Source organism: Thamnophis sirtalis, unplaced genomic scaffold (assembly GCF_051295495.1).
Source record: "Thamnophis sirtalis isolate CommonGarterSnake01/CBP01778 unplaced genomic scaffold, rThaSir2_p1.2 scaffold_9, whole genome shotgun sequence".
Taxonomy (NCBI): Eukaryota; Metazoa; Chordata; class Lepidosauria; order Squamata; family Natricidae; genus Thamnophis; species Thamnophis sirtalis.
The window spans coordinates 57,300,676-57,317,826 of record NW_028261389.1 but is presented as its reverse complement, the minus strand read 5'-3'; the positions used below and the strand labels follow the sequence as shown (position 1 = coordinate 57,317,826).

General features: G+C 43.1%; 1 protein-coding gene across 1 annotated transcript in view; it reads left to right on the top strand.

Moving 5' to 3' along the window:
* The window catches only part of ANKRD26 (ankyrin repeat domain 26), a 100,070-nt gene that overhangs the window by 73,834 nt on the left and 9,085 nt on the right, over positions 1-17,151 (top strand). Inside the window, exon 36 of the mRNA XM_087723646.1 lies at positions 2,677-2,923. Coding sequence (XP_087579772.1) covers positions 2,677-2,923 — 247 coding nt within the window. The remainder of the gene's footprint in view (positions 1-2,676; positions 2,924-17,151) is intronic.

The following is a 17,151-nucleotide window of genomic DNA, read 5'->3' as shown; positions in this document are numbered from 1 at the left end:
TAAAAAGTTGGTTTTTCCAGCAAGCCAGCCTGGCCTGAACAAAACAAAATAAATTATTGATCATTGTTAATTTTAATTCGAATTTTTTTTAAAAAAAATGTTATTGTCAATTCTAATAGGGTTTGTTTGTGATATTCTATTTAATTTTTTTTAACTTTTGCATTATGTATTTCTTTTAATGTTGTACACCGCCCTGAGTCCTTGGGAGAAGGGCGGCATATAAATCTAATAAACCAAACCAAACCAATAAATTAGGAAAATAACCTTTCTCTTTATACATCTGTTTGTAATCTGAGAATATATCATCTTTTTCACACCATAAGACGCACCAGACCATAAGGCGCACATTAGCTTTAGTGAAGGAAAACAAAAAGAAAAAATCTGCCTGTGCCTCCCAGCATCCATCTGGTATTCATCTGGCTAGCATCCTTGCAGCAAACAGCAGGGTCAGCTTAAGCACATTTTTGCAGCCCCAGCACGTGGCTTGTCAGGGCTCCACTCCGTTGCGCCCACAACTGGTCAACTGAGCTGAGCCTCTGCCGGGGAAGACTGGAGCCTTTGCTGCTGAGCAGCTGATTAGTGATTGGATAGGCCTCCTGGAATACTACCAATCAGCTGTTCTAGGCACCACTGATCACCGCAGCCACCATTTGGTGATTTCCACCATCTAGAACAGCTAATCAGAAGTATTCCAGGAGGCCGATCCAACCACCAATCAGGTACTCGGCAGAGAAGGCTCCAGCGTTCCATGGCAGTGGCAAATGTCCCAAACCCCTCTCCACCACCGCAATATTCGCTCTATAAGATGCATAGACATTTCCACCCACTTTTTTTTTGGGGGGGGTGCATCTTATAGTGCAAAAAAATACGGTAGTTCTGCAAATATAGTTCTTTTTGACATATATGATGAAGACTTAAATATTCAGGGGTTTAAATTGTAGAAATATAAAAGAAATGGAAATGGGATATTAGCTAAATAAGTCCCTAATATTTTATCATTGTTCAGATAGGTTTTACCCTCATTCTTGATTAGGCCTGGGGATGCACTTTGTCAGATGTAGTGTTTTCTCCAAAACAAAGGTGATTCTTTTAGACTCCTATCAGCTTTGGGAGAGAAGAGGTTGATAGAATTGGAGAGAAGGTATTTTATCTAATCCTAATTAATGTATGAAATGAACAGAATCTTTCTGCTTTCTTGCTGTGAATGAAAGAAAGGTAAATAGATTTCATCTATCTTATAAAGTGATGGTTAGATTTCATTTAGTATAAATTATATCACCCCACCCTCCCAAGCTGAGCAATCTTCTGCTAACTTTATTTCCCTTTCCACTTGAAAGGTGTAAATGTATAATTTCTAATGCAAAACTTGGAAATCTACCTTGTCAGGAAAACATCCATATGATTTTTGTACTATTTTGTACTATTACATAAAGTATTGATTATTGCATACCATATTTTTCAGAGTATAAGACACTCCTTTTTTCCTCAAAAAAGAGGCTGAAAATCTGGGTTTGCTTGTTTTTGGACCCCCCACCCCCCGAGGAGCACTCTGCAAGCCCCCCCCCCAAGGCTATTCATGCCTTTTATTTGAAAAAAACAGGCCTGTTTTCACGAAAAACAGGCCGTTTTGGGGAGGTTTGCAGAATGCAAAAACTTTTCTTTTCTTTTCGGAAAGCTCTTTAGTTAGAATGATTGATGAGAATTAGATTGAACACGTGCTCTGCCAGCAGAAACAAGTCTTAGGTGCTGCAGGTTGTCAGCGATTTTCTTCTCCAGCACATGGATAAATACACCTGGAAACATCTACCTACCTACTCTCTCTCTCCCTACCTACCTATTGTATTTTTTCTCTCTCTCTCTATCCCTCTATCTACCTACCTACCTACCCCCTCTCTCTCTCCCTACCTACCTACTGTATTTCTCTCTCTCTATCCCTCTATCTACCTTCTTACCTAACTACTCTCTCTCCTTACCTACCTACAGTATTTCTTGCTGTTTCTCTCCCACTCTATCCCTCTATCTACCTACTTTTTTTAAAAAAATTGCTTTTTCAAAACCTTGGTGCGTCTTATACTCCGAAAAAATATGGTACTTAATTTTGCACAGTTATGCGAACGGTCGTTTTGTTTTTCAAATTAAATATAACATTGACATTGAAAAATTGAACATTAATTGAAAAAGAAAAGAAATAGAAAGAAAAACAATTACTATGTTAAGGATTCCCCGTAGGTATTGACTAATATTTTATGGCAGGAGATACATTCCATTATGAATAAAATGTCTTCCCTTGTGTTTTATTGATATATGTTTTATATATGTATCCTGTCTTTTCTCATTTATACTGAGGTTTCAAATCAAAGAAAAGAAAGACTTCATATTCTGCTTTGTGCCTGGACATACAGCTTACTTTAGCACAGGAGGATAGAGAAAATTGTTAGGACAATAGAGAAAAAAACAAGTGTTGATTTTTAATGACCGTTCCAGAACTTGGAACACAATAATGAGGCTTCTATTTAGACTGATTAAGGTACATACGCTCTGGATAGATACATTTTTGGAACAGGTTAGAGATACATTACAATTTGCCTGGAGTTCTGATTTTTTATGCAATTAAGTGCATCGTTATTCTAAGATTATATCTTGCTTAACTGTTGATTTGTTCCAAATCTTTTGCAGAGCTAATGCGAAATTAGGAGAAGCCAACACTCAACTCTATTATGAGCGTCACAAAAACAAGTCTTTACTTGCCAACAGCTTTATAAGTGGAAACCTCTCTTCAAGTCCTATCCTGGAAACAGTTCAGATGGGAAATCTTGGCAACAATTTAGCATTAAATAAATCTCTTAACCTTGGAGGAGGATTCCTGAACACAAATGGAACTGCATTAGCCTCAAAAAACAGAATGGAAGCTTACTTAGCAAAGGTTAGTAATTGTGAATGTCATTCTAAGCTGTAATTTCTGTTCTAACTTTAGGTTATATGTAAAATAATGATTGAAATTTTGAACATTATTTAAAAGTCAAATTTGATTGTTTTGTGGTTTACCAGTTAAATGTGTAGCAAATTTTAGAAACATGATACTCATCCCATCTTTAGAGACTCTTATGCAGAATTTACAAATAGCGGGAATAGCTGCAAGAAAATAAGATTTGCAACTTAATAGACCAGACTGATATGTAAAGTCCATCAAGAAGGCACAAAATGCCTGCCTCATTTTAAAAGAATGCAGTTTTTGTTGGCATATATAATAGCACTTTTGATAGAAATAAAGACTCCAACTTTGATACAAACATTTCTGTGAAAGATCATTGTTTACTGCTGTTCATTTCTGTAAATACTACATGCTGACTTTTTTGTAAGCTATATTGGTTTTCAGTTTCTTTGTTTGTTTAAAACATTTGTATAGCCTCCCATCATATATCAATTGTGGGAGGCTTACAACCAGTAGAACAATACAAAAAAGCAAAAAAAAAAAAAAAGCTGACACCATAGCCCCACTTATCTGTAGCCCATATTCTCATCCCAGCTTCATCTTTGTCCTATTCCAATATTTTGGAGAAGAGCCAGGTTTTAAGGGCTTTCCTGAAAGACAAAAGACATGGGACCTGTCGGTTCTCAGAGGAAAAGGCATACCTTAGGCAGAGGTTTCAGCACAAAAGATATACTTCCAAAGACTCCAAGATGGCAATGCTTAAGAACCAGGACCTGGAATGTGCTGCCCTATTCCTTCTGTTGGGATGGGCAGATTGAAACGGCGTTTCACAGTTGTACAATTGTTCTTGGAGGAGGAGGAGGAGGATAGCATCAACAATGCCTTTATTTCTCTCCATTAGTTTGCCATCACTATAAACTGGTAATAAGGTGTACTGCAATTTAACACTTCATTTAACAACAAGAAAGGAATAATGAAACAAAACAGTGAAGTGTATAATAAATTGCTAGCATATAATGAATTAAAGAATGAACAGAACATGTGATTTTGAAACTCCCTACAAGTTCAGTAGTGAACAAATTAGTCCAAAAATGAAAGGGGAAGAAAAGGAAATTGAGCTATTAAGGGATCTGAAAGTAAAATTAATGGGAGTTCAAGAAAAGAAGGAAAGATAGCATAAAAAGAACTGGGAAGCTGAATAAGGAATGGTTTAAAAGGTAAGGGAATTGTATGCAAATCACAGCTTTTTCATTCCCATGGTGTTTTTTTAGATATTACTTTTTGGTTAAAATAGAATTAATAACAGAAAACAAAACAAAGCATTTCATAAAGCCCAACATTTTCTCCAAAAGCATTCTAATCAGGGACCCCCTAAGTAAAGTACTGGTTTTTCTTACCATGATACTTTAAAATTTAATAATAATAATAATAATAATAATAATAATAATAATAATCCGCCGTTGCCGGTCCCAAGCCCGGATGAGAAAGGAGGAAGGTTGGGATCAGGTTGGCATCTGGTCCCGTAAAAAAACCCTCGCCAACCCATACAATATGGTGAAAAAAACAAATAAGAATTCCATACTGCATCGGTCGTCGCGCGGGTTAACAAGGGCCGCGGCGGATGTTGGGGTCCCTGGACATCCGTCGACAAGTGGGCTACAAGTGGACCAGCCAACAAAACGACAAAAATATAGTGCAGATGAAAACCGTGCCATAATGGCCTGTTACTACAACTCAGAGCCAGAAAAAAGAGGATATTTAAAGCGAATGTATGAATTATGGAAACAACAATATCCAGATTCAAATGTTAGTGAACAACGACTAGCAGATCAAAGGCGATTTATTATACGGAATAAAGTGTTTAGTGAAGTTGAACATGAGGAAATTCAGGCAAATTGCAAAACCCAAAAAACAATATCACAAGCGGAAATAACTGATATTCAAGACACAACTAAAGACACTATAGTAGAACTCCCAGAAGAAGCTCTCAGGGAGGAAATAACATCACCACCACTAGAACCAGTTACCACTGAACCAACTGATGAACTAACTCAAAAACAAAAAGAATTGAAGGATAAGATCATGGAGCATTTTCTGCTTAATGAGGAAAGGCTACGTTTACCATCACTAAAAACTGTGCCTAAGAAAATTTTGGCCCCTATCATGAAAATGGTTAATGCAGTGTTTTCAACAATTGAACCGGGATCCATCTTGGAAACAAACCAGTTAATGTACAGCGCAGCTGTAATAGTCACTAGCGAACTAGGCATTAAAATTAAAGTACCTAGTCACACAACAGAAAAAGCATCAAAGCCAAAGTGGAAAATCCGTCTAGAACAAAAAATCAAAAAATTAAGGGCAGATGCTAGTAACTTAAAGAACATGCATGAGCAACGGCTTAAAAACAACAAAATCATAGATTGGCTAATCAGAAGATATAGATTGGATACAAGAAACATCAATGAAGCTGTAGAGATTGTAAAACAGCAGATAACAGCAACAGCTAGAAAAATTGAAAGATATGAGGCACGAATCATCCAATATAAACAAAATCAGCAATTTCGATCAGACCAACGGCGTTTTTATCAAAGTCTTAATGTGAATGGTGACACCAAAAGTGAAAAACCAGAAAAGCAGGCCACAGTTGAATTCTGGAAAGAATTGTGGGAAAATGCAAAGGACTACAACAAGGAAGCAAAGTGGATACATGACTTTGAGAAAAGCATTGGCAACAAACAAATGCAAGTATTAGAAATAACAACTGAGATGATCAAAAATCGAGTTAAAAAGGTAAAGAATTGGACATCACCTGGAAAGGACCAATTACATGGTTTCTGGCTCAAATATCTGACCAGTTTACATGCAATATTGGCCAGGCAACTGAATGAAATTTTACAAAAGGGCCAAATTGATGAATGGTTGACAACTGGAAAAACATACTTGATTCAGAAAGATCCAACTAAAGGAACAACACCTGAAAACTATAGACCAATAACATGCTTACCAACAACCTTCAAATTACTCACAGGCATTATTGCAGATAACATGATGGATTATTTGGAAACAAACAACATCTTGCCAATAGAGCAAAAAGGCAACAAAAGAAGGAGCAGGGGCACAAAAGATCAGCTTCTAATTGATAAAATGATATTAGAAAATTGTAAGAACAGAAAAACGAACTTGAATATGGTCTGGATTGATTACAAAAAGGCATTTGACTCACTGCCACATAGTTGGATCATAAAATGCTTAGAAACAACTGGCATTAGCAAAAATATTACATCTTTTACTGAAAAGGCGATGAAACAATGGAGAACTGAGTTGGCAGTAGGGAATGAGAGCTACGGAATGGTTAATATCAAGCGAGGAATTTTCCAGGGTGATTCACTTTCACCTCTTCTCTTCATCATCGCAATGATCCCACTATCAGTAATCTTAAAAAAAATGAAATTAGGCTACCAAACAGCCAAAAAAGCTGAAAAAATTTCGCATTTACTATATATGGATGATTTGAAACTCTATGGAAAGTCAGAAATAGAAATCCAATCATTGACAAATACAGTCCGAGTATTCAGCACCGATATTTCAATGCAGTTTGGCATGGAAAAATGCGCCACTGTATCCATAAAAAGGGGCAAAATCACTGCATCTGAGGGAATTGAAATGCCCAATGGCCAACTAATTAAATGCAAAGAAAATGAAGCCTACAAATACTTAGGCATTCTGCAGTTGGATAACATCAAGCATGGAGAAGTAAAAACTATTGTCAGGCGAGAGTACACCAACAGAGTTAGGAAAATTTTGAAATCTAAATTGAATGGTGGAAATACAATCAAGGCCATAAATACCTGGGCAATACCAGTTATAAGATACACAGCTGGCATAGTTAACTGGACACAAGCTGATTTGGACCTTTTGGACCGAAAAACCAGGAAACTAATGACAATGCACTACAGTTTACATCCACGTGGTGATACTGATAGACTATATCTGCCCCGAAAATCAGGTGGCAGAGGATTATTACAAGTGAAGCAAACAGTTGAAGAAGAAAAACATGCACTGGCTGATTATTTAAAAGACACTCAAGAACATCTATTAATCGAAGTAAAGAACAAAAATCTACTGAAGGCCCAACAGACAAAACAAGAATACAGAAAAGATGTGATAAAATCAAGAATGGAGAGTTGGCAGAACAAAGCACTGCATGGTCAATTTCTGGAAAAAATAAAAGATAAAGTGGACAGTGAACAAACTTGGTTATGGTTAAAAACAGGTACATTAAAGAAAGAAACAGAGTCACTAATCCTGGCTGCGCAAGAACAAGCTATCCGCACAAATGCCATTAAGGCCAAAATAGAAAAATCCTCTGATGATGCCAAATGCAGACTTTGCAAAGAAGCTGATGAAACTGTTGATCACATACTCAGCTGCTGTAAAAAAAAAAAAATCACGCAGACTGATTATAAATTGCGGCACAATTCAGTAGCACAAATGATCCATTGGAATTTGTGCAAAAATTATAATATTAAAACAGCAACAAACTGGTGGGAACATCAGCCTGAAAAAGTCACCGAAAATCAGATGGTCAAGATCTTGTGGGATTTCCGTATACAAACCGACAAAATACTGGCGCATAATACACCAGACATCACACTGGTTGAGAAAAATAAGGTCACAATCATAGACATCGCAATACCAGGTGATAGCAGGGTCGCCGAGAAGGAACATGAAAAAATCGCAAGATACCAGGACTTAAAAATTGAAATTCAACGACTATGGCACAAACCAGCAGTGGTAATTCCAGTGGTAATTGGCACACTGGGTGCTATTCCAAAAGCACTGGAATTACATTTAAAACAGTTAAAAATTGACAAAATCACCATCAGTCAAATGCAAAAAGCCGCACTGCTTGGATCTGCACGCATATTACGAAAATACGTTACGACGTCCTAGGCCCCTGGGTGGGGCCCGACTAGTAACCAATGCCAAATCCGGCGAAACAACTGGCCGCTGTGATACAATTGAATAATAATAATAATAATAATAATAATAATAATAATAATAATAATAATAATAATAATAATAATAATAATAATGGCTTTTGTGAATTGTTTTCTGTAGTCTACTCAAGTATTCAGTTTCTCATGTTACTTCATGTAAGTCTGAATTCAATTCTAGTTTATGTCTTATGAACTCACAAAATCTCTCCAAAGCACATATAGCTTAATGTGTTAATGTGACTACTGAATTAATTACCCTTCTCTGCTCTACCTCTCCCCAGAATGGGACCATCTGGTTCTCACCCTTGGCTGCACCTCGTTCACCTCCAGTCTCCTGCCTCAGCCCATTTACAGCCTGCTTTTCTCCTCTGCTGGCCCTTCCCTGGCCATTTATCCTGCCTCTGGCCCTCCACCCTCACGCCATTTGCCCTGGCCCATTCACCAATACAGTGTTTGTCTTTGTCTTGCCTTTGGCAGAATGGGACAATTAGCCACCACCCAATTGGGTGGCAGGCAGAAGCCATGATGCATGCAATAGGTGATTTACAGGGGCTGTGGGGCTATGAGGGAGGTACAGCAGCTGAATGACGGTGGTGCACAGCTGCAGGCACAGGGGAAAGCAACTTCTGGTGTATAGCAGAAAGCCAACTGCATGTTCAGTGTCAGGCAGGCAGGATCAGGGTGGGGTGGGGCGGGAGAGCGGAGTCCATGACTAGAAGCAACGTAAGGGAAGGCTTTTGTTTTTACTTATGCTCAGCAACTATAAGCAGAGCAGAAAACAGGCAGGAAGTGGTGGGTGGTCTTCCCCCATGGCTTCAAGCATGGGGGAAAGCAGCTTCTGGCATGGAGTGGGAGGTCAACTGCCCATTTGGTGTCAGGCAGGCAGGATCAGGTACAGGGTGGCATGAGGCTGGACAGCTCCATCAGCAGGGAGGCCAGAGAGGGGGGGGGGGAAGAAGGCGCTGCTCCGCAGCTTATGTTTTTTAAAGCTGTCAGTGGCTCCAGGCAGACCGGACAACAGGCAGACAGCGGTGGGGCTTCCCATTTTTACCCTTCAAGGGAAGGAGGAAGAGTGGAAAGGAAGGAAGGATAGAAGGGTAGATAGCTGAGGGCCTGGGTATGGTGTCTGGTGGCAGGGATCTCTGGGGTACTGGATAGGACCTTGGCAGCTGCTGGATCTTGACATGTAGGGTTTATTTCAAAAGAAAATAGACTGAAAAAAAGAAAAATTAATCACCACAGAAGGCTGCAAGGGGGCGGTGAGGGGGAAGATATAGAGGCAGGCTGTGACATTGGGGAAGAAAAGGAATGAGAGAGATGACAGGAGCTGAGATGGGAACTTCTTGCAGCCTTCCACAGGGCAGGGGATAGAATTGGCAGGGGGCAGGGCACAATGAGATCTCCCTCCTCCCCTTCCTTCCTTCCTTCCTTCCTTCCTTCCTTCCTTTCCACTTTCCTTCCCTCCATTTATATATCATAAAAGAAAGGTACTCAAAATGAGTCAAACACTAATGAATATACATAAGGAGAAAAGTGAAAACAGTAAGTAATGCAAAAGTAGTAGATGATGGAAAGAATACTTGCTATTAGGATAGACAAAATAGATAAGCTTCTTACTTTGTTTTAAAGAAACCTGTAAAGAGAGACAGAGAAGGTAAAGAAAAACTAGACATGAGTGAGGAAGAAACTGGAAGTGGAAGGAGACAGAATGAGAATAAGGCATGTAAAGAGAAAGACAAAAAGCAAGTAGGTTAGTATTTTTTTTAAAAAAATTCATTACATATATATATATCTATATATCTATATCTATATATTTAAAAGGGGGATTAAATCCATGTTTGCTGAATTCACCTTATTATCAAATTAAATTCAGCTGAAAAAAAATGCAAAGTACAATGATAGTTTAATGTAAAAATCCCAAATTTCTGCCATTAAAGTACCTTGAAATTCAGTGCATTGAGGCATATCTATAAAAGAGCATAGCAATTCTGAAAAACTGGTCTATTAGATTGTGTTCAGTAACTGAATACAATTGTTTCCCTGTAAATACCAAGTGTATTCACCTAACCAAGTTATGTGAACTTTTCTCATATACATATGCAATATTCTTTCTTCTTTAGGTTAGGAAATATTAGATCAAAACATCTATAGCCATAGTTTTCTGTTTCCTCCAATCTAGAATGTCAAACTAATATGTAACCATGATTTTTATTTTGAACGAAAATAGGAAAAATGCACTTTTATTTTTGTAATTGCATATGTGTTCATTTGATAGAATACATTTCCTCTGAATTTTGGGAAAATCTATAGATTATATTGCCAAAATTTCTGCCACATATATGCTCACAGGATGGCAGAGAGAAAAAGAAGCATATTTCTCTGTTCTAGTCTGAAGACTATTTATATTATTAACAGTTTTGCTTCCATTGCATTTAGTAAAACAGAATAACAGAGTTGGAAGGGACCTTGTAGATGATCTAGTCCAACACACACACACCCATCCAAGCAGGAGAGCTTACACCATTTCTGACAAATTGAAAGCTTCCAGTGATGAAGCTGCCGCTCACTCCAGAATTGAATAGGAGGCCTCTGGTTAGGACAGGTTGCGCCTGCGCTGGGAAGATGGCTGCCTGTGCTTTTCGCTCCGGCTGAGAAGAGCGTTCAACTGTCCTGAACTGAACCCTCCCCCGCTGTTTATCAGATCTAAGCAGTGGGGGATCTAAGAGAAGAGCTTGGGCTGAGCCTGGGAGTGGTAAGCGAATTTAAAAAAGCATTACCCAGGGGCTTATCCAGAGGCTCTGAAACGGATTCCGGCGTTCCTCAGCATTCCTCAGCATTCTCGGCGTTTACGAACTGCGTCACGAACGACCTTCGGCTTACTGGGCGTCTTTCCCCCCCCCCCCCCTCGCACGGACGGCTATTCCCAGCAGGAGTGGAGCCGAGCTGAGTTTGGGCTGTTTCCTGCCTTAGCGTGGAGAGTGCTCGAGGTGTTTGGGGCGGGTGTGAGGTGGCATTATTCTTTGAACTTTGCTTAAAGGTGCTAAAGACGCTGAAGACGCTGTAGCCGGCATTGTGAAAACTAATGCGGCTCAGCTGACTGGGAGACTTTGCCTGAGGTGTTATTTGTTCGCTGGGACTCTAGACCAGCTGGGAGCATCGTGATTGCTGTGAGCGGCGCCTGAAAGACCACTATAGCCCAGCTGCCAGGAGGGGGGTCCCCTCACTTGATTGCTACAACTATCATAGCCAACTGACAACTATCATAGCCACCTGAGAATGCCGTGGCTGGCAGGAGTGCCGAGGCTTTTCCGTGTGAGTTGCTGAAAATTGAACCTTTCTGTAGGCCATTTGTCAAGACTATTTGGCTCATGTGCGAGATTGGAAATGGCTCCCAGGCGTTTTGCTCCGGTCTGACGAGGTGAGCAAACGCCGAAAAAAATCTCGAAAAAACAAACAATTCGCACCTCGAAGAAGGGCCTGGGGATGTCCGGAATCCAGGGGACCCGTTGAGCCCAGACCTTTGCGGGGGTCGCCGCTTCTAGGCGACCGCGGATTGCACAACTTCGGAGGTTTGTGTGCTGTGAGCTGCCTGTGTTGCTCGGCAGTGGGGGGGGCGCCACGTCGGCTGCAGCAGTGGCGTTTTTCGGCAGCTCTGATGATTTTACCTTGCTTACTGGGCTGCTTTGTTGGGGCTGCACTGGGCTATTATCGCCCCAGAGGGAGAGAGAACGATCTGAAGCAGTGTTGGGACTGGGCAGACTGGATGGTTGGCTTTCCCAGATGCTGCGTCGGCCTCTCTGGATGGCTTCCTTCCCTATTCGGCCTCACTTCCTTTCCAGCATTGCCTCCTTCCTCCTCCGTCCCTGCCTAGTCAGATGGTTCTTTGGACGTGTTTTCTCTCTGTTCTCTCTGTTCGGCCTCGTGGTCTCCCCTTGTGTTTTCCACCTGCCATTTAGCGCTTCCCTACTGTGGCATTTCAACATCTTGCCTCCTCTAGCCGTGGCCTCTGGATTTTTAGACCTGCTGGCACACCCCCACCTGGCTTTGAACATTATCACCATCATCACCCGCCATTACCTTTGGGGCTCTATCTGGGACAGCGCCTGTGGAAGAAGGCCCCCTGCCTCCCTCAATTGCTCCAAACTCTTTGGACCCTTTCAGATCTGTAGAAGAGGGGGACACGAGTTACTCCCCTGTATACCTTCTCTGGACCATAACTGGACGCTAATTATTCTAACCATCTTGAACACTGAGAGCCATTTGGCTTTGCCTAAACTCGCATCCTAACAGCTGCGCAACCTATCTTTTTTCTTTCTTTCTCTCCTTTTCTCTTGCTTTGTATGGGATATGTTTGTGATATGTATGCAATTGAGTGAATGATCCCACTTTTTATTATCATTATTGTTGTATTCTGTGTTTTTAACTACTACGTGGGGACTGCCTGGGTGAGTGAATGAGTATGCTTGATTCGGAGGACCTGCCGAGGAATGCGGGGGTCACTGGGGTGGTTGGGGGGACTATGGACATGGGAGTGGGCCGGAGCATTATGGTCGTAACAGGGAGGGGCAGATATGGCGGGGACTTTAAAGCAGGCCATTACCTGGGAAGGAGGGCTCGCTACGTCACAGAGATCCCTCCTTCCGCCCCTATGAGTCCCGCTCCAAGGCCAGATGGCGCGAGTAATCAGGACCCTGGTCTCAGGCTGCTGTCGCTAAATGCCAGGTCTGTAGTTCACAAGGCTCCCCTCGTCCGGGACTTAATTTTAGACGAGAGGACAGACCTGGCATGTATTACTGAAACCTGGCTGGGCCCGGAGGGAGGAGTCCCCCTCGTAGAGATGTGCCCAGAAGGATTTCAGGTGCTTCATCAGCCAAGAGGCCAGGGAAGGGGTGGAGGTGTGGCTGTTGTTATCCGAGAGTCTCTAGCACTTCGTAGGATCCCTGCTCCGGAGCTTGTCGGGTGTGAGTCCCTGCTGGTGAAGTTGGTTAACGTACCTGCCTCCCAACAGCGTTGCAGCAGCCCTCCCCTCGCTCCTCGAGTCGGTAGCCGAGCTGGCGATTGAGTTCCACAGGCTTATGGTTCTGGGGGATTTGAATTTGCCTTCGCTCGGTGAACACTCTGATGGAGCGCAGGAGTTCATGGCTTCCATGACAGCCATGGGCTTGACCCAGGTAATTCGGGGCCCAGCCCACTCAGCGGGTCACACGCTCGACCTCGTATTCCTCTCGGAGCAGTGGACTTGTGATCTTGGTCTGAGGGGTAATGAGATCATACCCCTGTCGTGGTCAGACCATTGCCTACTGAGGCTTGACTTTCGGAGGCCAAACCTCCGCTGTAGGGAGGAGAAACCGACCAGATGGTTCCGCCCCAGGCGACTTATGGACCCCTTGAGGTTCCAGATGGAGTTTGGGGTTATTCCTGATACTCTCGCCCACAGTCCGGTGGAGACCCTGGTTGCAGCCTGGAACTCGGCAGCGACGGGATCTCTTGACCGGATTGCGCCACTACGGCCGCTCCAAGGCTGTGGATCCAGGAGGCCTCCTTGGTTCACCGAGGAACTCCGGGAGAGGAAGCGCCGGAAGAGACGCCTAGAGCACTTGTAGAGGTCCAACAGATCCAAATCGAGCCGAGCACTTCTAACATCGTGCATCAAGGATTACATCAGGGCAATTAGGACGGCAAAAAGATCTTACATTGCCACCTTGATTGCCTCCGCCGAGTCGCGCCCAGCCGCCCTGTTTAGGAGGGATACGGGGGACCCCTTGCAGGGTAGGGCTGAAGAGTACGTCCAGTTCTTGGCGGACAAAGTTGCTCGGTTTCGGTCGGAGTTGGACTCTGATTCTGCAGGTCCAGCTGAGGCACAGGGGGATAATCTGGTAGACCATCGCTGGGTTGAGTTTCAGGATGTTGCCCCTGGGGATGTGGACAAGGCCATGAGAGCTGTGAGTGCCTCCACATGTGTACTGGACCCGTGCTCCTCCTGGCTGGTTGTTAACAGCAGGGAGGTGACACGGGGCTGGATCCAGGCGGTTGTTACCACCTCCCTTCGGGAGGTGGTCTTTCCGCCCGCACTAAAAGCGGCGGTGGTGAGACCCCTCCTGAAGAAACCATCTCTGGATCCAGCCGTCCTTAACAATTACCGTCCAGTCTCCAACCTCCCCTTTGTGGGGAAGGTTGTTGAGAAGGTGGTGGCCTTTCAGCTCCAGCGGGCCTTGGAGGAAGCTAGCTATCTTGACCCATTCCAGTCTGGCTTCAGGCCTGGCTACAGCACAGAAACCGCTTTGGTCGCATTGACCGATGACCTCTGGAGAGCCAGGGATGGAGGCCATGCCTCCATCCTAGTTCTCCTTGACCTCTCAGCGGCTTTCGATACCATCGACCATGGTATCCTTCTGCGACGACTGCGAGAGGTGGGGGTGGGAGGCACTGTTTTGCAGTGGTTCTCCTCTTACCTCTCGGACAGGTCGCAATCGGTGTTAGTTGGGGGGCAGAGATCGAACCCTAGGCCCCTAACATATGGGGTGCCGCAGGGTTCGGTCCTGTCTCCCCTACTTTTCAACATCTACATGAAACCGCTGGGCGAGATCATTCGGCGGCACGGGATAAAATACCACCAGTATGCGGACGATACCCAGCTGTATCTGTCCGCCCCGTGCCAACTCAATGAAGCGGTGGACGTGATGAACCAGGGACTTGAAGCTGTTAGGGACTGGATGAGGGCTAACAAACTCGTGCTCAACCCGGATAAGACCGAGTGGCTGTTGTGTTTCCCTCCCGCCAATTTGGCAAGTATTCCATCGCTCAGGCTGGGGCGTCAAACATTACACCCCTCAGACAGGGTCCGCAACTTGGGAGTCCTCCTGGACCCACAGCTGACTTTCGAACACCATTTGTCAGCTGTGACCAGGGGGGCATTTGCCCAGGTTCGCCTGGTGCACCAGTTGCGCCCCTACCTGAACCGGGAGGCTCTCACAACAGTCACTCGTGCCCTTGTGACCTCTAGGCTGGAGTACTGCAGTGTGCTCTACATGGGGCTGCCCTTGAGGAGTATTCGGCGACTTCAGCTAGTCCAGAATGCGGCCGCGCGAGCGATTGTGGGTGCACCTCGCTTCACCCACGTAACACCTATCCTCCGCGAGCTGCACTGGCTACCTGTCGATTTCCGGATACGCTTCAAGGTGCTACTTGCCACCCATAAAGCCCTCCATGGTAGTGGATGTGGGTACTTGAGAGACCGCCTACTGCCAATCACCTCCATTCGACCAATTAGATGTCACCGATTAGGCCTCCTCCGAGTTCCATCCACCGGTCAATGTCGACTGGCAACCACGCGGAGGAGAGCCTTCTTGGTGGCAGCTCCGACCCTATGGAACGATCTCCCCGTGGAGATTCGTATCCTCACCACCCTCCAGACCTTCCGCACAACCCTTAAAAACTGGCTTTCCTGTCAGGCCTGGGGCTAAAGATTGCAACCCGCCTGAATGGTATGAATGTTGTGTTTTAATGATGTATTGTTCTATATGTTAAAAGTTTGTTTCCCCCCCCCCCTTTTTTTAAGTTGTAAGCCGCCCTGAGTCCCCCCAGGGAAAAGGGCGGCATATAAATAAACTTAAATACAAATACAAATACAAATTCCATAACTTCTGAAGGCAAGCTTTTCCATTGGTTGATTGTTCTCATTGTCAGAAAATTTCTCCTTATTTCTAGGTTGAATCTTTCCTTGATCAGTTTCCATCCATTATTCCTTGTCTTGTCTTCAGATGTTTGGAAAATAGCTTAACCCCCTCCTCTCTGTGGCAGCACCTCAAATATTAAAACACTGCTATCATGTCTTCCCTGGTCCTTCTCTTCACTAGACTAGCCATGCTGAGTACTTGCAACCATTCTTCATATGTTTTAGCCTCCAGTCCCCTAATCATCTTGGTTGCTCTTCTCTGCACTTTTTTTTAAGTCTCAACATCATTTTTATAGTGTGGTGACCAAAACTGGATGCAATATTCTAGGTGTGGTCTTACTAGGGCTTTATAGAGTGGTATTAGTACCTCACTTGATCTTGATTGTATCCCTTTGTTAATGCAATTTAGGATTGCATTGGTTTTTTGGTTGCCGCTGCACACTGCTGGCTCATATTTAGCTGGTTGTCCACTAAGACTCCAAGATCCCTCTCACAGTTACTGCTATTAAGCCTGGTTTCACCCAGTCTATATGTGTACTTTTGATTTTTCTTGCCTAAGTGTAAGACTTTACTTCTCTCTACATTGAATTTCATTTTGTTAGATAGGACCCAGTGTTCAAGTCTGCCAAGATCCATCTGGATCTTGAGCCTATCATCTAGGGTGTTAGCTATTCCTGCCAGTTTAGTATCATTTGCAAATTTGGTAAATTGCCCTTCTATTCCCTCATCTAAGTCATTTATAAAGATATTGAAGAGACTGGGCCTAAGTGGTACCTCATTGCCTAATTCCCTCAATGTAGTTGTAGTACAATTAAGGACTACTCGTTGAATACAGTTTGCCAACCAGTTATGAATCCATCTGATGGTGATGCTATCTATCCCACTTTTTTCTACCTTACCAAGAAGTAGGTTGTGGTCTATTTTGTTGAATGCCTTGCTGAAGTCTATGTATATATTATGTCCACAGTATTTCGCTGGTCTACTAATTTAGTCACCAAGTTGAAGAATGAAATAAGATTGGTTTGGCATGATCTGTTTTTAACAAATCCATGCTGACTTCTAATTATTACTTTACTCATTTCTAGAAAAAACAGATCTGTTTTTTATTATCTTTTCTAATATCTTCCCAGGCATTGATGTTAGGCTGATTGGTCTGTAGTTTCCTGGGTCTGGGTATTTTTCTTTCTTTTTTGAAGATGGGAACCACATCAGCTCTTCTCCAATCCTCTGGTAGTTCCCTGTTGCTCCAGGATTTTTGAAAGATGTGGTACAGTGGTTCTGAGATGACATCTGCCAGCTCATTTAGAACTCTGGGATGTAATCCATAAAGTCCCGGTGATCTGTATTCATCAAGATCAGGCAGCTGTTCTCTTACCATTTTTTGCTTATTTTAACTTTTATTTATAGTCTGTATTTTACAGTTATGTTTTGGCAGGTTGTAAAAAGGCATTGTAACACTAACCTCAAGAGACAACAAATAATCTGACAGTGATTTAGGAACATAAATTGCAACTTTGCTGTCTACTTCTCATGGCAGTTCCACA